Genomic DNA, 27,483 nt, shown 5'->3' with positions numbered 1-27,483 from the left:
TTTTAGAGGCTCCCCATGCAATCGCAAATTTATTGATCGCCGTCATCAATATTTCTAGTGAAAAAAAACCCACCAACATGCATCCGACAACAAATACGCCGATGGACTGTGGTCCATTTGTAATCGGCACCTTTTAGCATCGTTTACTCATCAGTTCGCAGGCGTTAAGGTTGAAACGGGCTGTGCTTAATATTATTCGGTTGATTAGATTGTACTGGCAAAAAATATCAGTGGTAGCGCATGGATTTTAATGACCGCATCATATCAACTTTTGGCTGACAACGATAAATGTAAGTTACAATGTAACACCAAAAACTGAAATTTCACATTTCTGATTTTCATTTTGTGAGAAAAAAGGTGTTAATATTTTGTAGTAAATATTTATTGTAAATATAGTCTAGTAAAAGTGTTAACATTTATAGTAAATATGAGGAGACAGGAGCGGGCCACACGCTCCGTCGACCCCCACATGTGGGATGTGGTTGGCAACGCCCCTCTTTTCGGCGGAAAATAAGAGGTTGCTGGGAAACGCCTTCCGTGGTTGGGGCCATGCTGGCACTCAAGGGAGTCCGACCCACGGCGACTGTCAATAATGGCGTGATTCGTACCTTTCTGTTGCGGGTTATCGGCTGCAATCAACATCATCATCATCCGCAGATGGACAAGATCAGGGCGGAGAAAAGGTGGTGCTGAATGAGCAGCGGAAATCTGGATTGTTAGCTGAAAGCAAGCACCTCAGAGAGAAGGGAAGATCTGGCACAGTCATAGTGAAGGCACACTTAGGTTGGATTGCGAAAGAAAGGGAGATGTTACAAAAAAATAATACTGATCAAAACAAACCAAACAAAATACAACGAAATTCAAAACAAAACAAGAAAAAGAAACGAAATAAAACAAAACTAAATTGAAAAAACAAACAACCCAACACCCAACAAACAAACAAAAATTCTCTCATAATACTGGTAAATGAGCAGTATTTTACTGTGTTTTTGCAACATTAATCTACTGTAAACGAAGTAAACAAACGAGCTTGTTTATACACGTATTTACTTTGCTTTTGTGAATGCAGTACAATGTATTTAACAGTAATGTTTTTACGGGTTTAAGCTTTGACCTCAATTTGCATATTGACACAAGTGGGGTGTTGCTACTTTTGCTAAGTAATTTTGTGTTTTTCCATTCTTTACGCAAGTATTACATTAGTCTGACAAATGTTTGTGCTTTTTGGATGTAGTTTTACACGGAAATGCGAACCATTGCCTAAAAAGATAAATCAAAAATAAAAAAATCTTACTTTTTCATGTTTCAACCATGATTGCACGTGAAAGCCAGACATTGCACTATACACCACGTCAGCGCACTTAAAATAAAGTTCTGCCGCGATCGAGGCTTCTGAAAACGAGATACGTGTATCTTATACGTAATTATAGTTGCAAAAGTTAAAAATTAACGTGAATCTGAGAATCCTTTATCAACAGAACGGATACCTAAATTCACGTGTAGAATGGGGGAACCCGCAATCCATGAAAACGGTAACTTGCTTGTCTACTGTCTACGTCAAGTTAATTGAGATAAGTTACTGATGTTTTTACGGTTAATTACTGCCCGATAAATGACGACGATTTACTGTAAATCATTACCAGTATACCACTACTGGCGCCCGTGCTGCCAGTAGAGTACATGTACTCTGGAAATTTACAGGAAAAAATTTACAGTGTACCGTATTTACTTGTGCATTATGGTATAAATACAAATGTATATTAACTGGGGACAATCTCCGAACGGGTTTCACTGGAATTCTGAAGCTACGTCGTTTCATCTAGTGTCAGCCTTCTCTCCAGTTATTCACAACTGAAGAAGAACTAGGCGTAGCTCTGGAAACAAACATTCGGAAATGGCCTTGTTCCTTGTGGATTACACCTGGGAGGAGTAGGCCTTGGAAACTTGCGCGCCCTCTGCAGTCAACTGCATGATGGGATCACCCTTTGAGTTAGGCTTACGAGCGCGATAAATTGCTGAAGATACTTGTGAAAAATCCGCATTCACAGAATAACCGGAAAGCACTCAAGGAACACCGTGGTGATTCGAAGAAGGCATTCAAAGAAAAAGGACGCCTATCTCCATTAGTTATTTTTTTTCTCAAGCACAGATTTTAAGGGGTAACATTGCTCTCCACAAACTATTAAAAATTAAAAAGTATCATCAAAGCTGGGATATTCTTTTCAATATATTTTTGCCAAAAATACAACATACAGTTCAAAGATTAATAGCACATGTACGCTGTCTACAAATCATTACAAACAACACTTGTTCGTATAAAAAGAGACGTCGACAAAGTGTCTAGTATTGGCCGAGCTGCAAAAGCTTTCGCCAGTTGGTCACAATAAATCTACGTCATCCTGCTTCCGAGGACCGAACGGTTGATGGAGTAATGAAGCACCAATTTCATCCAAGGGCCAGGGGCCCCAGTAACCTTGCGTGTCGCACTCGGTGAGCGCCCTGGAGATTACACTACACTCCAATGGAGAGTGACTCTGTTCATGGCCGACTGCATTACTTTTTATCGAGACCCGATCAAAGGGACCTCGGTACGGTTGGCGTGTCTCTTCTTGACAGTGTATTTTAATAGCTTTGTGGCTTGGGCAATGATTTGTGAAAATGCAAACTCGGCCAGTATTGACGGTCTTCGTACATCGACAGAAACCGTGAGCGCACGGTCCCGTTTCGGCGCAACGGCACTCGGTGTGTGGGTAGTGAAGATTCATTTATCACAGTGTTTGTCCTCCGAAATGATCCGCGAGGACTATACGACCGAACAATAACAGGCCAGAGCTTTCAGAAGGTTCAATGACGCATTAACCCATTTTTTTCCCGGAATGTAAAGAGACAACGAAAAGGAATTGTTTTTTTCGAAACATTATCTGCTAGTCACGTCAAGAAAGATAATTAATGATTTATAAATTGAACGTGCAAATGTAACGAGGCTTTTGTATGCATAAAACCCTGTTTTTACACACTAAAGCCGAGACAAACATTATTGTGAAGAAATGATTCAAGAGACACAATCACTCAACTTAAACTGTGGACAGACTCCAAACAGGTTGGGGAAAAAAAAAGATCGTTGGACCACCGTGTCCGAGATGATAGTCTCGATGGGGAATAATGACCGAGAATTCCCATAGAAGGGAAGACTGACAGCGCTTTTGTTGCCGGAAGAAACATGGAGGGGCACTCTCAAAACTCGGATCAGACTTCTCGCAACTCATCGGTCAATCTTACTGAGCCACTGTGATTACTTTGCAGTGAGATGGTACATCAAAACGGCCCCAATTAAAACTGAAGCAAATTTTCTGTAAGAGAGCCGCTGCCGTGTCTTCTCCTTGTATAAAAATGATGTTTCCCATTCAGAATGCTTTTAAAAAGCCTCTTGGACAGTACCAAACATTCCCGTTTAACTAAACCAAACGGAAACGTAATGTGTTTTCTCTCGTAGGCAAATCATTAATTTTTGCGGGAAAAAACCCACACAAAGTCATTACGTAATATGTCGCTCTAAAGACACGAATGCACGATTTTCATATCAAAAGGAGATGCAGCTGTAGAGTTGAATAACTTATAATATGTTGGTTATATTCTATGACGACATTCCAGGTTCATTTAACCTTAGAAACACATACAGTGATCAGCTGAAGTTGTAAAAAATGAAATCAAATCATGGCCGACTTTGAAACTAAGAGGCATGGTTACCAGCAACCGGTAATGGCAAAACAAAACGCAAAAAAAAAAAGAAAAAGAAAAGAAAGAAGAGACGAGAGGCCCAGGTGACTCCCGAGTAGTTAATTTAATTGAATACATTCTCTGTGATCGAAAACCAACAAATCATCGGGCTAGCTGATATCATTTCCGTCCATTACCAACGGGCACTATTTGGTTACCGTTCAATCTCGTGTTGGCGTGCGTGGTTACAGCTAAAATTACCCACGCCTAATTTGATCAAGTTGTGCAGCATTTACCACATCCAACCGCACGTTTACTTGGATGGGGCGTATTTATAACGTCTGCTATTGGGAACAGTGAATACAGGAGGACAGGGGAAGGTGGCGTGGCGTTACCTAAGTACACTAACATCGCCCTCTGTTGGTCGCTAGTGTCAGTTCATAGATGATGGAATGGGCTCTATGAGTGGACAAAAGAGGGAGCTTTTTTATGTCAGGCCGCGCCCGAATCACTGGGCAGCGGCTTCAAGATTATACACAACTCAACTCATGGGTGGCGTTCGGGGGTCTCTCTCCTCCCCCTGCCTCTTTTCTGTTCACCGGTGGGGAAATGGACTTATGCAAGGAGCCAGTTGGTTGCACCTTTTTTGTTGACCTTTCACGGTCATCGCCACTGTCTAAATACTATCTGCAGTGGGTGTGTGAAGTGACAAGTTATGGTGCATCGTTTAGAGAGATTTGAACCCTCGAGCTCCAAGTTTTCATGAACACAGCCTAAGCCCTATGGACAATTTATACAAAGCGACAGGAATACCAAAGATATGATTCTTAAATTACGAAAATAGAGAGAAAAAGAAAACAACGACAGCTGTACACTGTGCGTGGTAAACACTCTGAACACCAACGTTTATTCACAGAGTGCTGGCCAAATTGGCCAGCGTGAAGATGTTAATAACAGTCAAGTTGTGCCCCGTGGCACGATGCGATGACCTCACTGAGCAAAAGAAAGATGTTATCAAGTTCGCTTCCCCTAGAAACACTGACGTGAGGGGCAAGAACCGCTCGTGATATCCCAGTGATTACATTACATCTGCCCTTGGGATGATTCTCAGCGGCAGTTTCTTTTCGCTCTTCCCGCAACCATCGACTCGCAGTGTGACTCGCTGGTTGACGTTGATACCAGTCTCAGTCTCGAGGCACCGTCTGCACAGGAGGGTGGGCAACCGGCCGAGGGTTGACGACTCCGCCGACGAAGACTTCATTTTGTGCGAGCACGCACTGATGTTAGAGCGGAAATTCGATGCGATAACGGGGCGACTCAAGTCGAGGTTTAATCAAAACCAAGTGCGTGACTCAAGACCAGTACCGTCCCCGTCGTTGGATGCACTGAACAAAATGCCAGGTGCGGCATCAAACCATAAAGTCGCTAAATTGGCAATTTCTCCATCGTGACATTAGCCCTAGCAGTAGTTTTAATAGGTACTTTCCACAACGCTGTACGCCTATGCTGGACAACGCTGAATTATGCACAGGCAAGACCGGATCGGGTGACATATCAGCTTGAGATCCGGTTTATATGCTTGAGCATTCTAGCCACGAAGTGTTTCGGGTGGTACGATCCCTCGGGGTGTGAGGTTGAATTCTGAATCTGTTCTTATCTCACAGAAGCGGTCTCGCAGGCCTATATCAACAATTTCTTACATCTGCCACTATAGTCATCCGACACTTAAAATCCCGTAGGCTCAGTTTTGGGTCTCGATTTTTGTCTGGAGTGATTTTTCCATGATCCATTTTGTGAGAGTTTGTTTACTGTCACAAAAAGCCCAGTTTTGGAAGATCATACAATTTCCTGCCAAATTTGTAACTTTAATTTTTCATTGTAAGGAAAAGGCATTTACTCCAAAGCGTGCTGTCAATGTCGGTAAGTCTGGATGATTAACGTGGCATGTGTATCACATAATACGATAAGAGACAACGGACAAGCTTTTAACAGTTCGTACCGTAAAATCCTCGCTTGTTAACAGCAGTGGGTAGTTTGATCGGGTGAACTGAAACACCTTAGTGTCGGAGACAAAAAAATTCGCAGCTGCAATCATTCGCCTTGTCTTTTCTCCGAAGAGAATTTGCTACTTAGGTAACCACTCGGCCAAGAGGAAAGGATAGGAGGTGGCTCCAACCCACAGAGAATATAACGATTAATGTTGGTATATGGAATGAGTTGATAGAACTTGTTTTGTGTTGGGTATGGTGCAATGGAAGGATCTAGCAGCTCGCTTCCAATCCAGATAAAGAACTGATACCGCCATGAAGTTTAATAAATGTGCAATCCCAGGGCAGTAGGGGCAACTTCTGTTCACTGAGTGTGTTGAACGTAATACCCGTAGACTGCGTTAGTAAGCTTCCTCAGCGCTATTAATCGAGTGAACTCCTATCGACATCGCCCCACCCTTGTCCATGGTTTTCACCGTGGTGACTGTTGTCCTTTTGCTGACGGTGTTGAGCGGGTTGCTACCGCCGGCCACGGCTGTCGGTCCCAAGTCGGTGACCATGGACGAGTCGCTCACCGCGCCGTACTGACGACAGAACAGTCTGACCACCGAGGTCCGGAACTGCTTGTTCTTAAAGGTGTAAATGATGGGATTGACGCAGCTGTTGAAGAAGGCCAAAATGATAAAGGCCTGGTGGGCATTGCTGTCGAAGTGATCGAAGGAAAGGACGTCCAGGTTCATGAGGAGTAGAGAGATTTGGTCCGGAGTCCAGCAGATGATGAAGGTGATAATGACTATCAGGACGATGTGGATGATCCTCCGCCGGGTCTTGAGGACCGAGAGGGCGGGACCGCTCTCTGGGGCGTTGCTGCCACCTCTGTGGCCTTGCAGGTTGCTTGCCTGGGACCTCAAGGCCTTGACAGTGAGACCGTTGCAGGTGATCATGACGACGATGGGGACGAAGTACTCAACGAGGGCCACGCCCACGGCGACGAGCAGGTTGAAGCCCTTAGGGAAGCTGATGTAGTCACAGCCGGTGCCCTCCTTGATCTCCGTATTGTAGAAGTTGAAGGACTTGACGCCGACGGCGAAGATCCAGATGATCCAGACGAAGCGCTTGGGCCAGGACTTGGTGAAGAGGTTACGGTAGCGGATCGGGTGCACCACGGCCAGGTACCGCTCCACTGACAGGAGGGTCAAGGTGTAAACGGAGGCCTCGATGGAGATCCAAAGGAGGGGCTGGGAGAAGATCAGACGACAGTAGAGCTCTCCCCAGATGTTCATGGGCACGCGTCGCAGGACGGGCAGGGGGATGAAGTTGACGGAGCTGATCAGGTCGGCGCAGGCCAGCGCCAGGATCAGTACGTTGGTGGAGTTCTTCTGCTTCTTTTTGCCGCAGTAGGCGGCAATGACCAGCGAGTTGCCGCAAATGCCGAGCAATCCCAGAATCAGCTTGCAGATGTTTTGCCAAGTCCAACTGAATTCAACGGGCGGTGAGACAGGCAGATTGGTAGTGAAAACTGCCTCCATGGTGACAGGCTCCCTGGTTTGACAGGTAAACTACAGCAAGTCGTGGATTGTCAATATACACAGGAGCTGTTGAAGGAAACAAAAATGGTTCTTGAAATTACTTGGAATGACACAACCACACTGTAATCCTTGTTAATAACAACTAAAAAAAAACAAAAAATAAGAGTGAAGTGAAGTGAGTGAAGAAAAAACACGGAGGCGTAATCCCTAGGACAAAAAAACGAAAAGATGAGAAATAGTAATGGGAAAGCAATGGCAACGGGTTATTTCCTGCCAAAAAACTGAAACTTCAATCGTCCTTTGACGGCCTGGGAAAATACGCACTGACGCAGCGTTATCTTTTTCCTTTATCCAAAACCTACCCAAGATACCTTCGTGGCGTGCGTGAACATGTCACGTGGCTGTGGCAAGGAACAAGCCAGTTTGCTGCCAGCAGGAGACATGAAGATGTACCGCAGACAACCGGAATCGGATCAACTTCAAGACAACCAAAGCACATTTGTCGACACGCCGAGGTACGGTGTCCTCTTCACAGCCACACAAACACACAACATCTGCACGGTGCCAACTAGAGGCTCAAAATTAAACGGAGTATGCCTCACCACGATATTCAACTGAACTGCTCACTTCGCAGAAGACTGAAAATCGGACACATCTCAATATTTCTACCTTCAGAAACAGGTATACAGAAGGAAAGGTCTGCCAGATTTTACCTCGCACGCATTCCACCCCACTGCATTCCGTATACTTCTGGTCTCCACTGTGCACAAGGCATGCATGTACCAGGAAGTCTTAAATCCAAAATGCTATATGTCTGGTCGAGCGACCTTTGTATTATTATTTTGGATAACGATCAGCGTTCCCCGATTTTCAAGTATTTAATTTGTTTCTAAAGGGGGGTGTCTCTGAAGAGATAAACCTCGTTTATCAAACGAATCTGTGACAGGTTCCTCAATTCCTCAGTCAAGTTGTCTATTTGTTGTGGAAACTCCTGTTTCGACCAAGACATTCTATTATTGCAATCTGCACGCATACAAACGGCATCATTACGCTGATTTACATCTCAACAATAATCATTTTTCTCTTCCCCAAACCACACTGAATCTCTTTTGTCACGCTCGCTGGTACCTTTTAAGGTAAACTGTGATGAGCTGGCTAATGCCCGGCATATTTCAGCAGACGTGCCGTGAAACGTCTGTTAAAATTGCATCAAATTGTAATGCTGAAGCAAATATACTCTGACAGAAGACAACTTCTAAAATTACTATTTATGAGAGGAAGGCAAACTGACTGATATCAAAAATTTATTCGGGATTGCCACCAGTACTAAGTGTTCTTCGTGTTGGGAATGTGCCATTTGTGTGCAGGGGTGGTATAATAATGGTGCTGAATGCGTCTTTTTTTCTTTTCTTTTTTTACTTGGTTTGGTTGGGGACTTTCTCTTAATTATGGCATAGGTAGGATGAAAGAAAAATGAATCTTTACGTTTTCGAGCACATTTAAAACAATACAAATTGATGACACGATAGCTATAGAACCTTGATATAAATTTTCACTAAATAGATCGTTTACTGCAATGCAGACAACAGCGGAAGCATGAGGCAAGATTAGTCCAGATTTGGTACTAAGACGTTCATTCAATCTAACACGGACATGAATTGGCAAGGCTGACGGCTCTCTGGCGCAGGGGAGACACTTTGCTGTAACACCACGCCCGTCTCTTTCCCGAGGGAAGACCCAGGACGGGGTAATCTCGGCATGTCACGCAGGGGTAGTTCCAGGTGTCCATCGCGTCGATACCTTTCTCCACGCTAATTCATCTGCTCTTTCTCTCATCACGCACGATGTCTCCAAACAGTTCCTTAATAATGGAGCTTAGAGCCGTGAGTGATGCAGTCGGTTAAGCGCACTTCGCACAAATCTGCGTTCAGTGAGGCAGCCACATCCGTGTCAGTGTGGGCGGAGTCACTTCTAATCCCCCCCCCCCATGCTGTTGCGCTCCACTGCGTTTTAAGAGGCTTTGTCAAATTAGAAGTCTTCTTCCAGTTGAGAGTATATCAAGATTGCGACTGCGCATAGGAGGCGAGTTTTGACGTTCGATAGCCAATCGTAAGCAATTAAACTTCGTGTCAAGTATGAGCCCCGAGCTGGACCAAGAGAGGGGGCAATTTTTCCCAGCAACGGTGACTCCTTTAGTGGACACAGCACTTCGATGGTTCGCAAACGATTATGAAATACACGCGTTGTGGTCGCGACCGTCGCGTCGCTACTTACAAAATGAACACTCCCCACTGAAATGGCTCTTTTCAACCGATGGGGGGTGCTTCTGCTCAAGGCGGATAGCAAGCAATTCAAATGAACTGAAAGTGTCAAAGGACGTTCCTTTATCAAAAGGGTTAGGGATATTTTACTTCCGTTTATTCTCATTAACTTGTGAGCTGACCTGGGCTAGACTTTAACCACAACACAGGTTTTTACTGTGAGAAATTTATGTGAAGCAAAAAAGCTACCTAAACTCTCGAAAGGTATTCCGCTGTGCCATGCATACACTGTATAGAACGTCGCAGTGGAAGCTTCATTTAGTAAGCAAAGATATTTTCTGAATGACTGACTTTTAAGTGGTCTCTAAGTAGAAATGACGAAGTCGTTTATCTTCTACGAGACCCACAACCACAGACAAGTAACACAGACGGGGAAGTCATGTCTGGAACTCAAAACCAATTACACGACCGAAAATCCTTGCCAAACACTGCTACTGCGATCCCTTTGGAAAACTCAGCTCCGGCGGCGAAACGGAAAATTGACGTCGTGAGACTAAAAGGTTTAATATCCCCGTCCTTGACAGAAAAAGAATTACTTCGTCATATTCAGACCCACATTTCTGGAACGATAACAAAGAGGGATTAATGTGAGTCCAGCCCAAATATCCTTGCGGCCTCTAAAATAAGAAAAGCTCTTTATTCTCTCCGCACGCCATTTTGTAATGACCAAATCGTACACGCTGCGGTCCTTTTGTCAGTGCGTCGCTCAATAATTATTTTGTCCATAATGTTCTCATGGTTTTTATTAAGAAAAACGAAGTCGACTATGTCGCAGGCGGGCGCAACAATCGCTGTACACAAGCATTTCGCTTAGATGGAAACCTGGAGTAAGAAACGACTTACACCGCAGTGCATCATCTATAATTGAGCTTTTCTCATGGGTTCTGCACAACAAAATCAATACATGTAGTCCGACTAAGATATCAAACTATGCAGGGATGGTTTGGAGGAGCAAACGACTGTGGAGGCTGTTCATTACAAAAGGTGACAATGTCTGAAACGGTTAAGTTATGACTGTCCAAGTTTGGTAGCAGTGGCTTAACTAGGGGTAAATTTCAGGGGGGGGGGGGCATGGGGTGCACACATTTTTTTCCAAAGCGGCACGACAAGAAAACAGGCTGCAGCTGCATGACAATGCATCCAAAATCCAAACTGTTACCAGTCCCTTGAGCCGTCAGGGGCTTTGCGCTCTGCGTATCACGCCCTCATCTACTCTTTGGAAGTGAATGGCGCCCTCAACTTTACAGGAGTTGAAACACAGATGTTGTGGGGATCTAAACCATCAGGATGGGGAGAGTGTGTCCTCACAACGCGGTCTAGACTTTCTTAACAAAAGAAACTGTCTACTCAACGTAGCGACTGCATGCTTGGGAACAATTGAGGGTATTCACACACCCTTCCGCCATAAAGAAGCTTTCACTACCTCCGGAACGGGGACAACAAAATCCCCAAATCAATTCTATTCTGGGGAGTTATTGTTTTATATTAAAATGGCGCTCGGCGTATGACTACCTCATCTGTGGGACGGTGTTCTCATACCTTACTGCGATGAACGAATGGGGCTTTTGAAAGAAATGAATGGAAACAGAAGAATGAAGGTATAAGGTTCTACAATAGAGGTGCCCCTTACAACTCGAATCCGACCGAGGACAGGAACACAAAGAAACAATAAACAGGTTAATCCCTGTCCTCGAAAGAAGATCTGTCGTCGAAAACCGTCCTCGGACGTACAACAGTGCTCTGAGTCAATTGAAGGCGGTAGTGATAAATGGAATTAAGGAAAATACAGTGACTTGCCCTGAAACTGAAAACACAACTGTCCATTTCCAAAAGAAAAAACCAACTTGAACAACTTGGGAGTTATAAAGATAAATCTTCAGGAATAATCGACGTTAATATAATTTGCACTGAAAGAGTTGCTTACGCAAAAACCAAGGCGATCATTCGGTGTTCGTCGAAGCGCCGAATCACTGGCTAAATATATTTCAGGCAAACGGGCCGAAATGTGCTTTCATGGGACTAAACATGACGGAGGCTTCGGGAAAAATCTTTACAGCTGTTCGAAGAAGGAAATTTCACTATAATTAAAACCTTCGCTCTTCAGAGCAACTGACACTGACAGGTACCACGAAAGGACGTAGTCAGATTTCGGCATTCGTTTACATAGTCAAAACAGCACGCTTGCCGATACGTCAATGTCGGGGGAAGCAATAATTGTCTTGATGACAAACACCGGGTGCGCGCGATAGGATCACCCGAGCTCTGTTTCGCATGGGCCCTTGATTAATGCCGAGTTTCTCAAAGCCAACTGGTTCGAACCTCCGAGTTGGCAAAAAAAGATTCGACGAACCGAAGCCCTTCGCGATTTCGCGGAACACGCGGTTGTTTCATAAACGCCGGTTTCTATATCATGCGTTGATCTTATCCAAGAAACAAAGGTGCCCTCATCGATTTGACTAGGCGTCTCGGATTCCTGTGTCAGCGAGGTTAACAAGTCCGTTACTGCACAAGAGTGCGGATGTGTGCTTCAGTCGGGTCAGTTTACTTAAGCCTGGGGAGTTGCAATAGTTGACTCAGGCTCTGCCATCCGGATGATTAAACTTTGGTGTCGCTTAAGTAGCGACAGTGAAGTGCTATCCGAACCAATTTAAACGTTCGATATACAAGAGGAAAAACCTTTCCTCTTCTCAAAAACGAAAAGGTCTCTTGAACAATTCTTCATAAAATGGAAAGTAATGTAAATAAACGAACAATAGAAATGAATACAAAGGATGATGTTAGTTGTGATTCTATAACGCCGACCAAGCTTAGCTTTGAAGCATCTTAATAAGAATTAATTCGAAGAAACTTCTGATTGCATGCTTCCGAGTGAATATGAATTCATTGAAACCGGTCAGATTTTGGTGAAAACAAAGGCAGGGCATGCTGGTTAACAGTCAGAACTTTGTGTGGTATTCTTCTTCTAAGGGGGAAATTCTTCATAGATTTTCGCTTGGCAGGTGAATGGTCTCTGGTAAGATTTTCCATGACTAAAGCCGCCTTTCCTTTATGCACGTTTTGGGGGTACGTTGCGTACAAGATACGTTCGTGCTTTACACTTTCATCTACTCAAAAATTATTGACTCCATTAATATAACACACGTGTGCGTTGTGTTCGTCCATCAAAATTGCCTTGGGAGCGATTCTGACGCATACGCAACTCTTGGCGCAAGTGTTGACGTGCATATAAAAGGGCGCCTTAATACGAACATTTATATTGCGCAAAAATCAACTGCGCATGTTAGGAAAAGCTCGCATGAAAAGATAAGCTTTCAGTAAAGCTTTAAATTCATCAACAGCTTTGCTGGGCTCATTAATTAAACCGGGTCAAAGGTTTAGACGGTTTGTTGACCGTCGCACTTTCGATACTGAGGCCTCTGTCCGAGTCGAGCAACAAACAAGATCATCAACGCAGCTCCTCCGATCAATCACGACCACACGGACATCACCAGGCCGCGGGGATACGCGTGTACAATGGAGTGTTCCTCTGCATAACCCCTCAAATAAAGTACACCCGCCAATTTGCTTGGCATGAGATGGATGTATCCTTTGAGAATATTGTCAATTCAAGTGCAAGCAAATCTCCAAATCCATTCAAAGACGGTAATCTGACGATTTACCATTCAATTTGCCGGGCCCGAGTCCCCTAAGCTCCATGCGGTCGGCGCTGAATCTCGTAGCGCGACGGTACTTCACACACTCTACGGACCCAGGTCCAGATTTCATCAGTCCGAAAGATCCAGGATCGCAATATACGGTCGGACGTGAAACTGTCAAGCTAAGGGCAGTCCTGGCTTTATTGGAAAAGACAAAACAGGCCATTAAGCTGCTCTTGCCCATCATGGCATATTTATATATCGTCTGTGAAATTGCAGATCACTCCACACCGGATTGTTCCCCCCTTTCACTTTTTGATAGTCACACGACATCGACACTATCTTATTTGTTACCACAGACCGTGCTTTACCGATAAAAACACCCTCCAATGTTTAAGGAGCCCTTCCAACTCGGCACTGTCTGAGTAGCGTCAATTTTAAGCAAGGGCTGTTTCTTCTAGTGCTTGTCTTGTTCAAAATGGCGGAAATCGGTGTAATCAATTATTGATTGATGGCTATCGGAAGTGGAGTGTCAGGAGGGAAAATGAGCGATGAACTGATTACGTTGGTTTTTCACCAGCCTGTGGCAGCACAAATATTATTGCCCGTACGCGCAACAAGACAAATTATACGCCTATTTGAACATTCCGGAAAGACATTCCGGACGTGGGGACCACGATTGGACATAATAGCATATACAAACGATCATGCTTGATGATGAATACCGTACTTAAACACTTGTTGTCAATAAAAATTATGAAAAGCTCAGTGGATAAAGTACCCTGTCGTAAGCGTGATCAGTCGTACGCTTCCGGTCTAATGGTTGAGCTGGGCCAAAAAGTTGGGCCCCCTGAAAGGTCTCGTTGGTAAAGTACCGTGAAGGGCGCAGAACTAACTCTATACCGGAAAATAAAGCGGAAAGATGACACTCAATAATCGAATCCTACTCTTTCTCGTCTATACATGGTGCCAAAACATGCTTCTTGTGTTACTAGCCTCAGGCTTTTAAGGTGTTATCGTTTCGCGCATAAGTCATTTACACTCCTTTTCAGCTTTTTCATATTCTTCAATCGTATATAAATTAGGTAAGATTTGAGATCGGAGATTTCAGAGTAGTCTGTGAGATGAGTTCTGATGCCAGTCTGATCCAGTCAACCATTAGGAAATCACCCAAGCAATCACGCGTGCAATTTCGCACAGAGTATCACTTTCGCCTTGAAAGCCTCGTTGGGAGAGGTTAGAGTCATCAGGAAACAACTGAAGAGCGGGCTAGTCTCATTACATGTCGTTTATTTCCTACAGGACTTGAGATGACTGTGTTACACTCTGACGATGCTTGGGCTCTTGATTCGATAAACGCCCACCCGCACTTTTGATTTGATAAACACGCTTTAATGTACAAAATCCGCGTCAACGTCGTAAAACACCGGGGAAAATGGAGTACAGACAACAAAGGCGGCAAATGGGTAAAAGGTTGTTCGAAATAACGTTCTGCTTGACGTTTGAAGGTGAATCGTATGCAAGAAATAAACAGTTAAATAGGCCTAGAGTACAGCAGAGGTATGTGCTCATCCAATGCAAACGAAAAGCAAAAGAGTATGGGCACAATCGAGTGGTCCCATGGGATTGTAACGAACTGAGTGACATCAGGTAAATGTGATAAATGTGATCAAACAGTAGAGAGTAGGGATTCCGTTGCTTCGAAGATAAACAACGAAAGGACATCGGTATCTGTGCCAAAGGAAGTAAAATACAAACGTAAAAATAATGAGAGATTTTCAGACATTGTAGGTATAAATTTAGGCAATAGGGCAATTCCTTTTGATAAAAAGGAAGGTATGAATGTTCGACACTCGTCCCCAAGGGGGAAAAAGAATTTTGCAATAAAATGAGGAGCAAAAATGTTGGAAATTGTTTTATGCCCCATCAACTGAACATAAAATTGCTTCAATTTGATAACCATTAAATCAAAACTGATAAATAATAATAATTGATGAATACTACTGGCATGAAAAACCCTCCTTGCATGTGGAACTAGCATGTTTTTCTTGGAACACCTCTTAAGTTGTTAAATACCAATAAACGAGCCAGAGGATTCAAATTACTGTAGCCTACCGCTGGAAATGTTTCAACTGGACGGTTGAGGTAAAGTAAAATGAGCCAATTGTGTAATTAGACCACCAGAATTATCAGCCATTCCTGTGGAGGCACAACGCTCATGGACAGGTTGTGCGCGCGTTACATGCCCCTTCGACCAATAGGGTGTCGTGATTTGCCAAATGCACGCGCGCGTCAAGCTGAAGAATGTGCGCGTGAGTGCGGTGTCGTCGCAGATAGGGCGTCTAATCGGATTAGTCAATATGAGCAATGAGCAATTAGCCTGAAGTCAACACAAGCCTGAAGCGCACTGTCAGCCCAGACCCATCATTCTCAAAGTTGAAATCGAGTGATAACAACAACTATCGTGGTCTCAAAGTGTTTACATTTACCGACCGCTGCACTGTAAAAACCAACGCCGGTTACAAACGCGTCTCTGCGTTAACTGTAAATATGACATTACAAAAGTTTCAAATTCAACACCGTTTTGGGTATAAACGTGTTTGGGTGTTCAGGATGTGTTCCCACCTGATAACCATGATTTTGTGTCTTGTTATTAACACCCAAATGTGTCACTGTGTCTAAATTAAACACATCAACAGGTATTTGTTACAAAAAAATAAATACGACAACGTGTTTAGCTTTTGATTATTAACACCACAACGCGTTCATAAAGTGTTACCAGGAAGCTTGCGTTTAAAAGGCGTTAAACGTCAACACTTGTTTTTACAATGTGACCGCATTTAAAGGGCACTGTAAAATCAGTTTTTTGAAGTACTGATATTAAGGCGTGGAGGTCATTCGGTTGACCCAAGGTTTGATGTAAAGTTAAGAGACCACACAGTGATTCGTCAGAGGTTGAATTACGAAGTGCAAAAGCCGCTGGACCCGAAATTAGTCACGAGGCGGGTTTCTGACCTTGTAAAGCCGGGTTTCAGTACCGACGTAAAGAGAACATCGCGGATTAGTCCCCGCGATACGTAATGATATGAAAACACTTTTTCGTGACTAACGCAAACGTCGACGCAGACGGTTGGGGAAGCTGGTTCACGTTCGACTTTGCCGACCCTCTCCCTTGAGTCGTTAGAGAAAGCCTTTACGAACACACACGCTGGCATGACGGGTGTACAACGTAATGCCCCTTCTCCTTAATATTAGTACAACTAATTTTGCCCATTTTCTCCAAATTATTAACATAATTATGCAGCTCCAATTGTCAACAAAACAGCTGACCATAAACAAAATACATCAAACTGGAATATAAGTTTGGCTTCGTGAGGCGTATTACCACATAAAAAGGCATTTTATACGAAACTTTTCCGAGTTTCGGTCGCCGTTTTGTTTTGTTTGGTTGAATGACGTCACGCAGCGTCTCTTCGGCGACTGTCTGCGTCTTGACGTCTTGCGTGCCGTCGGCGTTTGTTACAACCATGGAAACCAGGCTTAACAGGACCATAACATTTTCTTTGTTGGGCAAGTTTGGATAATCAACGCAAGGTGACTTGTTTTGGAACACCATATCACACACGGCTTCGGACTGATTTATTTTCAAGTCAAATTGGTAAACTTTTAGTACTGTAAAAGACACTTCCTGAGTTTGCACTCGGGGATCATTTTACAAATGAGGACAAAGAGCTCTACCGGTGCAAGCATATTGGGCTCATGAGAAACAGTTTCATCTTCATAGACGATGATAGCCCTTCCCGGTACTACACTTTCACAACACAATCTCTGTAACTGTGATCGATACCCGCCCGGAGACATTCCGGGGACGCAAGCACGAATCAATCAATTAGTCGGGCTCCGGCTGTAATTTGGGCGGCAATGTCTCCATCCCACGAACACTGCATGAATCACACCTCATTTTGACAAAGTCGAGGGGGAAAAATCAATATGAATCAATTTCTCCCATTGCCAGGAGAGAATGTCTGTCTCCAGGTTTGTTTTACACCTGTCAGGTTCCGTCATCTGACCGTTCAGTCATTCCTTACTTGTTGCGGTCTTGGGATCAAAATGCCGTGGGATCTGGGAAAGATTGTGGTCACAAAAACGTGGTGTGGTAAGTATCGAGATGAACTAAGAGATGGCGCCATTTTCTAAGAACTAAGAGATGGCGCCATTTTCTTTGCAACAGAGTCTCCTTTGGGCCATTTTCCAATACTCAACTTCGGCTCCGTCTCAGGCTTCAACTGTTTTTTTACTAGCTGACTTTGAAGCAGTCAGCGCAGTAATCAGTCTAATAGTGCCACAGAACATCAAAAAAGATGCAAAAACGCCAAAAATTACAGTAATCCAATGTAATTTAAACGCTTCAGGCCCACAATCGGGGATTGGTTTTGGGAACGAAGCCTGAGACGGAGACGAAGTTGAGTATTGGAAACCGGCACTGGTCGGAACTAAACTTCGCTGGTTCGCGAAGGACTATGAAATGCACGCATTACGGTCGCATCGCTACCAGCAACAAGCTCACACCAGGTCCATATGGCTCTTTTCGAGCGATGAGAGGGAGCTTCTACTCAAGGCGGATATTAACGACATAGTTGAGTCCAATATTCGGGCTACTGGGCGAGTGTCCGTCAGAAAGACAGCAGGTGTCGTGCCATCCAGCCATTGTTTGTACCGATTGAAAGTCTCAAACTCTATGGAGACTTATGTATTATTGCAAGTACACTTCAAGAGCAAAGAAAACTGCAGTGGGCATGTTGTCCTCGTGTTAAATGCTTTACTGTGCAACAAGTAACTCAATGTCGGCTGAATTAGAAGAACGAAACAGGTGCCTAATAGTACAAAGACCAGCACTATAGCAACCAAGGGACACCATACAAGCACGAGAAACCGGCGAACATCAAGATTTGTATGTCAAGTGGGAGTTTAACCAGCCGCAACCTTACGCGATGGAAATTTTGCTCGGCGCACGAATTCACTGTACGCGAGTATCTCTGCCAAGAAGTTACCGAACTTCAAGCCAGTCCTCAAAATAAATTAAAACTGATTAAAATCCTCGACTTGCTGGGCTCACGAGAACACCGAGGAAAGCAGCCTCAGGTGGATGCCCAACCCGAGTGAATTTCCCTCAGGGCTTCACGATAACAGACGATAGTTTTTACTGGGTCAAACTTGCCACGTACCAATATCGAAAAGCTGACGCGCGCCTTTAGCAAAGAATAAGGTACAGAAATCATCGGTAGAGTGTGTTTAAATCTGATTACTAGGCCGACATTTTCAACACTTCTCCGATGGAGCAAGATATTGTTTTAAGATCCCCTGGAAAACAGGAAGAAAAGCAAGGATAATGTCTATTAAACCGTGGCATGTCATACGTCGTTTTCCTCGTTGCCAATTCCATCAGAAATTACTGGCCCAAAGAAATTAAGTGACCAACGGCAATCGACGCGCATAACTTCTGAACCGTTCATGGCAGTCGTGTGTAATTTCATGCCGCAGCCAAGTGATTCAGACGCGGTCAAACACTCAACAGAAGCAGGTTACCAGCCAAAAATGCCACTCGTCACGTTTCTTGTGACAGGTTCAAACCTCCCAAGTGACTTGATCTAAAGCACAGATTTGGCCAGAAATATTTCCTGCCGAACAACTGTTAGATTGCAGTTTATTTTGTCAACTTTGCCATTCTTTACAAAATGTGCAACGTCATGTAGACATTGCGGGATAACTGTGACCACCACTGCAAAACTAGGCTCGGGTAGGTAATTATGATGTGTGAACTCCTCTCCTCCACTACCTTTACGTTTCGAATCGATCCCAGATCAAAATTCTGTTTGCAGAAAGGTTTGCTAATATTACGGACAGGGACAGTTGTGGAACTTCCCCAGAGATGAACGGTGGATGTGCAACTTCTTCAGAGATGCGACATTTACCTACTCCAGCCTGGTTTCGGAATGGTGGATATTTTGTTAGACACGTACTGAGCAAAGCAAGTAACCGCTGCTTGAAAACCAAATAAAACAAGTCATCTACGAACACCGAAAAGGAAGTCGATGCTTGACTGACATGTACCGATCCAGTTGCAACAACAATATTCCTACCATACCTGGCAAAAATCCCTAAAATATAATGCTTGGGACAAAGGTAACATGATACCGAGCATAATTATTATACGCACTAGGCCGACAGCAGTCTTGAGCCTAATTCGAGGGAAATCGATGCAGCTTGAGGCAAATAAGCCGGAAAATGGCTTTAATTCTATCACGGGTGTTTGCCCTGGGATCGAGTAGACTATCGAGTGAAACCTAAGAATGTGTGTGCATGTGGAAAACTTGGAGAGTTTCTGCTGTCGGTGCCAGAAAAAGATACAAGAATAAGGTTATGACATGAAGAGTGCTTGGGGCGTTGTCATAAGAGTCTCCGATGACCATCGAACCATGTGCCCCTGAACTCTCTGAGTTCCAAAGCACAAGGACAACGTAAACGTATCTAATGCGCATCTAATGGAAACTGCTCCTGTATGTTGACAAAAAGTAACGTTTAATTAATGTTGTTCACCATGCGCCCCTGACATCCCAGATGACGTGTTTAGGGGGCCGTCTTTGGTTCCGTAAAAAGGTGGGAAATGTTACAGGAATCGGGGTAAAACTGACCAAGCAGAATGAGTGGGGAAAGCCCTGACGAATCTTGTCTGCCCCGAATTCATTCAAGAAGCACCACAATGCCTCTCAGTTCTGACAGGAACTTGATGTGATAAGTTCACTTCAAGTCCTTCGTAACTCGAGCGTCGATGGTATTGGATTTTTCAATTTTTTACATCTAAAGGGACTAAATGAAGTGTGACTGGGTGAGATTGGCACGAAATTGACTCCGTGCGTGTGAGGTTGCAACCATGGACCGACACACTGAGTGTGCGCTGCGGCTCTTCACACGAACGAGCACAAACCCCCTCAGCAAACTATGAGCATGAGGGCCTACAATCTTTACCATACCTTTGGTTTGTTATTATTTTATTAATTCAATCGATGCACCGAGATCGAGAGCTTTGATGTCACCGACCTGGCCCCTTGGTAGTCCCTGTGTACGTGTCTGTTAATATACATTGCCACTGCTGATTTGTTGAGTCTTTGAGCCAAGTGGCTGGCATACGAACTTACTTACGCTCCACGTACGAACGTACTGTGCAATGCGGCACCACTACCGTCCACACGGCAACCGAGCGACCGACCCACCTGGTAAAAATGGGTCGATCGTTGGTTCGTTTGCAGTGGTCGGAGTGCATGGCCGCACTGTCTCCCGGGTCGCTACAGCCTGGTGAATTAAGACTGTGCGAGTCTCAGCCCTACTCTCGTCCTTTTTTCACTGCGTTAAGGGGCCACAATTTATAGACAGAGCCCATTATGGTGAGACAAGGTTTAATTGACACACATCCGGCACATACCAAGAGCACATTCACGCATCCAATTATAGTTAAGCTGTAATCAATTTCATAACCTTCAGTGATTATTAATTTACCTTTATCTTCCTTCGCATCAGTTTAAAGTGAGTGGAACCGTGTGCGATCTGTTCTGACCGAACGCATCAACAATGACTGCGTATAAATTGCAAAACCAAGGGAAAATCAGGAGCAGTTCACGAAGGAGAAGCACACAGGGAACAAGGCCGACGAATGGACGGCTGAAATCTCCCGAGATCGAGATCTCCCGAGATCGGCTGAGGGTACACTCGCCATGATCGCTGATCACGCCGCCAAAGAATAAAATGAGCCCTTCTTATTGGCGACGCGGGCACTAAATAAGAAGAATTTTCTCTAATTCCTGAAGGGGAACACTGCTTATGTCAACTTGAACTAGTTTCCCATCTGTTTCGGTCTGATTGATTCCCCTTCATTCGTACGGATCTGCCACGGGTCGTCCGGTAACTAGATCACCGGCGAACCTGTATCGCTCGGATGGCACCGTAGTGCAGGGAAGCGGGGCCGCTTAAGAGACGAGACAGGGATTGACTTAATGGACGCTGATCACGCAGTCCAGAGACAGTCAGGCCATCTGTAACGGGCGAATGGATAGAGCCAACTGCCTGCTTTTTCCTTGCAGTTAAAGATATTGCTCACGAGGTCTCTCCCCCTCCAGAGTTGACGGCAATTAATATTTGCTCATAATAATGTTCGAACCTTTGACGAATCATACTTGTAACCAAGGAGCAACAAACAAAACATATTTCTCCTCCAATTTTGTTTTAATTGTTTAAATTATTTTGTATTTTGTTTTAATGTTTCAGGGCCCATAAGAATAGCAGTTTTATAACTGAAAAGGTTACCCTGTCGAAATAAAACTCAATTAACAAAATGTCAGTTATCTGACAAAAAATTGGGCTATGATCGCCCGACTTTATATTGCACGGGCTATTCCGAGGAAGCCCCGTCAATAAAAAGGAATTTCAGCTGCCGTATCTCGGTCGTCAAGGACGCGCGAATACATGGTCATTTAACCAGGGCAGTGCATTTAGTCATGACAGTGCAAATTGATTAAAATTTATCAGTAATGCCACAGGAACAACAGCCACTGCGTATCTCAAAGTAAACTATTCACTATTAAAGGCTTCGCTACGCACAATACTATGGGCAGTGCACAACAGCTCTACCTCTGCCCAAGGCCCCAAAACCTCGTCTTCAGGAAAACAAATCGTTGTACCACTGTCACAGAGCCTTTTACATGCGAGGACTTTATCTTGCCAGAGACTGATCATCAATCATTACGATATACTGATGAAAGTGACGGACGTGGCTGTGTTAAGGAACGTGACTGTCAGCAGATGTGAACAGGAGATGAAATGACATTGCCGCTGGCGGCACCGTGAAGGCTTTATGGGTGAGACTGGTAGTCATCCATGATAAATGCACGATGTTCTTTCCTTTACATGCACAACCAGGATGCTCTACTTTCAAAATAGATGTGTCGTGGCGAGATACAAGCGGAGAAGCATCCGTGTAGATGTGAGACAAACGGCCGCTTTGGGGAACTTGTCTTTAGACGCCGTGGAAAGACTGATGTCAAGAGCGAAGTTAAAAGACGCTCACGTAATTACGATCGCCCGATGGCATTCGTGAAAATTCACATCAAGGCGCCTGCGCCTTGAAGAGAGCGGTTACAACCTGTAAAACCACCAGGCGTTATGTTCCTGACGTTCAAAGTCTACCTGTCCTTTCTATTCTAGCAAAGTGCCTCTTCAAAGAAGACTTTATTTGCCTTTCTTATGACTTCTTGTGCTTGGCACTTTGGAACCCCTCTCTGCAGCGTGAGCGTGGTGTCCCAAGGGGGAACATGTCCAGTTGCCAAACCGAGGACCTAGTATGCTAACATTGTAGTTTTCTATTTCCGGGACTTCTTTTCAGGGCGTCATTTCACACTCCTGAGCAAACCAATTTTAATGTTATCAAACCGGTGTTCCAAGCCCAGAAAACGCTCGGGGAAAAGTTGGCAATTCAACCCATCACGCGCACGTGAATTATATTAGTGATGAAGAAAATAAAAAATAACATTCGCTCTGCGTGTCAAAGAAGACACGTTCCTGACAAAGTTAAGATGAACAATATTAATACAAATCTGGAATCTTTAAATTGTAAGGATCTTAAAATAAATGGTGAATGTTACATACGAAATGGGTATATGTTCTTGGCAATCTCTCTTATCGTCAAAATGATGCTGACCATAGACAAAACACAAAGGCATGCGTTTGGCTGTAGCACTCACACAAAAGTAAATAATTATATTACAATACAACCGCTTCACAATAGTGCGCCACCAAGGGTTTGCAATGCGTTGGCCAATCACAATGCGCGGAATCTGTCGACCCAACGCACGTTTGGAAAGGGTCGACAGATTTTTGCGCGTTGTGATTGACCAACGCGTTGCAAACACTTGGTGGCCCACAATAGTGAATCGCCAGTATTCTCAAATATTTCCGGCATTATGAGGAAGCCAAAGTTATCACCCTGCCGACTCGGCCTTTTATGTCAGTGGACACCAAGTGTCGAGAAAAACTTACATTTGAGGCGCAAAGGTACGATTAACTATGACTTAAAAAACCCACAATTATACCGTTTAATGATAACACGGCCTCTCTTACCTTGTTTCGCTTGCTGGTGAATCCTCTCCTAATTGACAGCCTCGCTCTTTGCAGATAACTGAGATCTTAGCTCGCAATCAAGGGCGATATGTCAGTCTATTGACGGCCGAAACAAATACGAGAGCGTCCAGCAACAGACTCCGAGTGGAACCACCAAAGATGTAAGTTACCAAACGACGGCCGAGAGAAAGCTGGCCGAGAGCATCTCGCGGAAACCGACCGATGCGCCCCGACCCCACAAAATGAGGCCGCGCAAGAAAGCCTCGGGATCACAGTAACCAAGTCGCCTTTGGAGGATTGCAAAATGGTCGGTCAAACTACCTAAAGAAAAAAAACATGATCTAGTGCGAGCAAACAAGACGATGTTCCTCCACGACGGAGTGTTTGCCGATCTGGTTCGTATATGAGCAAATATGAGGCTTGACTTGACGTGGACACGAGGATAATAGGAACAACTGGGCCGTTGTTGAAGTTTGATTGAAGGCGCGGCGCACAAATGGTCCACGGTATTGATAAACCTGCAACGGGCGAACGGGTATCCCTCCAGACGTCACGATCGGATACGCAGTGTAAGGAGATCGCGGGTCACATACGATGGACTGCACCTTGGATCGCCTGCACTCTCGTCACGTGATTTCCTCAAGCGGTTTCTGCGAACTTGCCCGCAGCCAATCAGGGAAACCGAGCAAAGGCAAAATCAACTCACAGTCAGTCGGAGTTATGCGTGCTACCTAAAGGTTGGCACGCACGCGTTAGGATGATAAGACTGCACTTTACCTGAACTGCAGACGTGACAACCTCGTTCACACAAACACAGTCAACAGAATCTGAACTTGTGGGATCTGTATAAGTTTCAATGGGCCGCAACAAACCACACTGAAAAGTGGCTCACGTCACGTATAAAATACACGTGGATGCGTATGCAAAGCAACGTTCTTCATGGGTTATTATCAAATAGTTTTCCGGAAAGGCATTCTGCCGCAGGAATCAAGACATACCTAGTCTAGTTGCTTCACAGAATTTCAGGATTTTTTTCCTCACACAGCTTGAGTTGAGTCAATTTTAAAGCCGTTTCTTTCCAGATGGATCCCCAATCTGAACAGGCAGCGGCAGTATCGTTGTAACCGTTTTGGCGCAGACGACAGCGTCGCGGGAACCCTGAGCATCGCTCGGTTTTCGGGCGACGGTGGCACGCCGTCTACCCGTCCAGCCGATACCGGTGCGACGCAGTACGAAGCAGAGCGCCCGGGGCAATGACTTCAATTACCGTAATGTGGAACTGCTCGTTAAGCATTTCCGTTCAGGCCCGAATGCACGGCGCTGTAGTCTTATGCTCGAAACGAGTTCAAAGTCAACTCTAATCGTGCGATGGTGAGTGCTGTAAATGCAAACAATGACTACACTCATGTTTCGTCATCGGCTTTTTTTTTTAAACGCAAGGCTTGAGCCGCAACGTGAAGGCTCCTGACGAATCAGCTATGTAAAAAGTTGCGATCGCTTTTACTTTTTAACCAGCGAGTAAACTGGATCTATTACAGAAATGAAATGTGTGCCAGTGCTCGATTCGAGCATTCTGGCAGGCCTATCCTTGCCAGTCTTCCCCACCAACTCGATTCTTGTTTGCCCACTCTAATCCCCATTTGCCTGAGATTTGTATTGACGGCCAGGCATAGTTTACCAACAAATCAGTGGGAGGTAAAACTTTATGACTGCGTGATGTGCTATGAGAAAGGTTCTTGGAAGGACCAGCGTCGTGGGTGGGGGAAGGGGGACAGCCAGGGCAAGTGCGGCGCAGTGGTGTAGCTAGTAGGATTTTACTAGTGGGGGCACAAAGAGGCACCAGCATCTTATGGGGCACCAGCTTTCAGGGGTGTGGTTTTGGGGACAAGTTTTTGTCACCCTTGTTCAATATCCATTCATCCAGTTTTTTTTTCAGTGGGGGCACCTGGGAGGCACCGGGAATTTGTGGGGGGGGGCTGCTGTGGCGTGGTACACGGTCGGGCGTCTGTGTTACCAATTACATAAAAAATGCTTGATTGGATCCACGCTTTCCCGCCGTGTCATTGGGCTCCCGCCTGCAACTGTACTTTAATCATTCAGGGACATCCTTCCCGACCTTTCGCAGAGCTCGGAGTGGAAACGAGGATCAAAAGAAAGAGAATGATTAAAACCAAGACTCACAGGAAATCCAATATCAGGTGGCAGTCAGTGATAGGCCAGTCCCTGGAGATATTAGACGGACAGGCACCAGTTCGGAATCGAGGCATGCCGGTCTTGTTAAGGGGCTTTTTTAATCAGTATTAATCTTACTGGTATACGGATTAGGTTCCCAAACTTGAGCACGTTGGAAAGCCAAACCGCAACGAGCGTGCGGCGGCACTGCATCTTTCAGTGACCCAGAATAATTTATTGCGCAGGCTTGTAACTTGTAAGCCTTTCCTCATTTCTTGGAAATTCCCACGAGGACCTTGGTAATACCACAACCATTCTCTTCGACATAGAAAAGACACAGGATATGGTGGAACTAAACATCACAAAAATAAAATGTCAACGGTGAAAAGTCTGATTTTCATCATATTGTCTCTTTGAAGACATGAACCAGAGAATATAGTTTGAACCGTTGTCGGTAGACCCACGCTGTATAGAGGCGCTTAGAGCTGAACACATTTCCAAACACTTTTTGAATGAGGACCCGTAGCTACCTTTCGCTTCAAGTGATACTACAAGCTTGACATCATTCCTGCGTGGGCCCCGTTCACAACTGGCCGTCCCAACGGGGTCACGTTCCCGCTGCTCATCAAGGAATGTTTGGTGTTTATCAGACAAATTCGTGCCCGACATTAATGGTAAACAAAACCCACAGGCTGTAAGGGCTCGCGAAATAGATGAATCACACACCCAAACACCCAAACAGACATCCAACATGCAACATAATGACTTTACACTTTGTGTACATATGCACTTTCCTACTGCGCTAGATGGGACACAATCCATCAAGCCCCTATGAACCCTGAACTGGAACAAGAGAGGGCGCAATTTTCCCAGCAACGGAGGCTCCTTTGGTCGGAAGTGCATCGCTGGTTCACGAACGATTATGTCCGCGTTACGGTCGCGTCACTGCCAGAAAAATGAACACTCCCAACAAGCCAGCCTCTTTTCAACCGATGAGGGATGCTTCCGCTCAAGGCAGATAGGATAGAAAGCGCATATAAATAATGTTTGACGTCATTTTGTTTTAGATCTATATACCGTATCTGCGGGAGACACAGTTTCAGTCGTATTCCTGAATATATAGTATACATTTGAAATCCTAAATGGAATGGTACCAGGCGATTTTGGGGAGGAATGAAATCGTAGAATACAGTCTGAAGGTTCTTTGAATTTAACGTTTGCAAATGAATACACTACGTTGGGGAATCTGACTGAAATTTGGTACCTGCAAAAACGGTCTATTACCAACAAAAGAATAGATTAATACACCTCATAAATATTCAGGAGCAAATCGGAGCGTGCCATTGGCCGATTTCATCCCGCGTCTGGGAAGCAGAAATGATACGCGACCAGGTGACGTCATAGCGGTGAGTATCCACCTCGCTGCCGTGCGGTAGTTTCTTCTGGTAGCATCAAAAAATCCCTCTGGAACCCGCCGCGTAAATATGTAGTCTGTGTCATGTAATCTTTACGGAACCAGTCTGGAGTTGTATCCTAATAACTATTACAGTAAAGATCCGAAAAGTACGTCAGCACCAGACTATTGAAGCCCTGTTTCTATGCACATCTGCACTCCACTATCATCACATGGAAATTTAGCAGCTGAGAAACAACAATGGCGTCTGTGAGTACAAGTAAAGTGAGATTTATGTTTGAATGTTTACGAAGTGTAGTAAAACAAATACAGCATGGTTTATTTCGGGAAAATAGTTGGAATTACTGGTCCCAAGGTATAGGTCAGTTTGACCACCTTCCTCCGCTTCGCGTCGGGAGGTAGTCGAGCTGACCTACACCTCGGGACCAGTAATTCCACTACTTCCCCTCAAACCATGCTGTATTTGTATAATATTGAAGCTGCAGCTGCAAAAACGCATTGCAGTCAGAAGTCTGATCTTAGGATCCTTAATCAATTCTA

General features: G+C 44.7%; 1 protein-coding gene across 1 annotated transcript; it reads right to left on the bottom strand.

Annotated features, from left to right (window-relative positions):
* On the bottom strand, positions 1 to 26,268 carry LOC110973555 (allatostatin-A receptor-like). Its single transcript, XM_087147874.1, has 2 exons — positions 23,358 to 26,268; positions 1 to 7,300 (listed from the first exon to the last, which is right to left on the bottom strand). Exon 2 carries the CDS (start codon positions 7,232 to 7,234, stop codon positions 6,107 to 6,109), a length of 1,128 nt encoding a protein of 375 aa, XP_087004000.1. The 5' UTR covers positions 7,235 to 7,300; positions 23,358 to 26,268; the 3' UTR covers positions 1 to 6,106.
* Between the last annotated feature and the right edge of the window lie 1,215 nt (positions 26,269 to 27,483).

Source organism: Acanthaster planci, linkage group LG17 (assembly GCF_054643075.1).
Source record: "Acanthaster planci isolate LZ-2023a linkage group LG17, COTS_SCS, whole genome shotgun sequence".
Taxonomy (NCBI): Eukaryota; Metazoa; Echinodermata; class Asteroidea; order Valvatida; family Acanthasteridae; genus Acanthaster; species Acanthaster planci.
The sequence above is the reverse complement of the archived record's forward strand: the minus strand, read 5'-3'. Positions and strand labels throughout refer to the sequence as shown.

Coding starts and splice junctions, on each gene's coding strand:
- LOC110973555 (XM_087147874.1), bottom strand. CDS start 7,234: ATGGAGGCAGTTTTCACTACCAATCTGCCTGTCTCACCGCCCGTTGAA.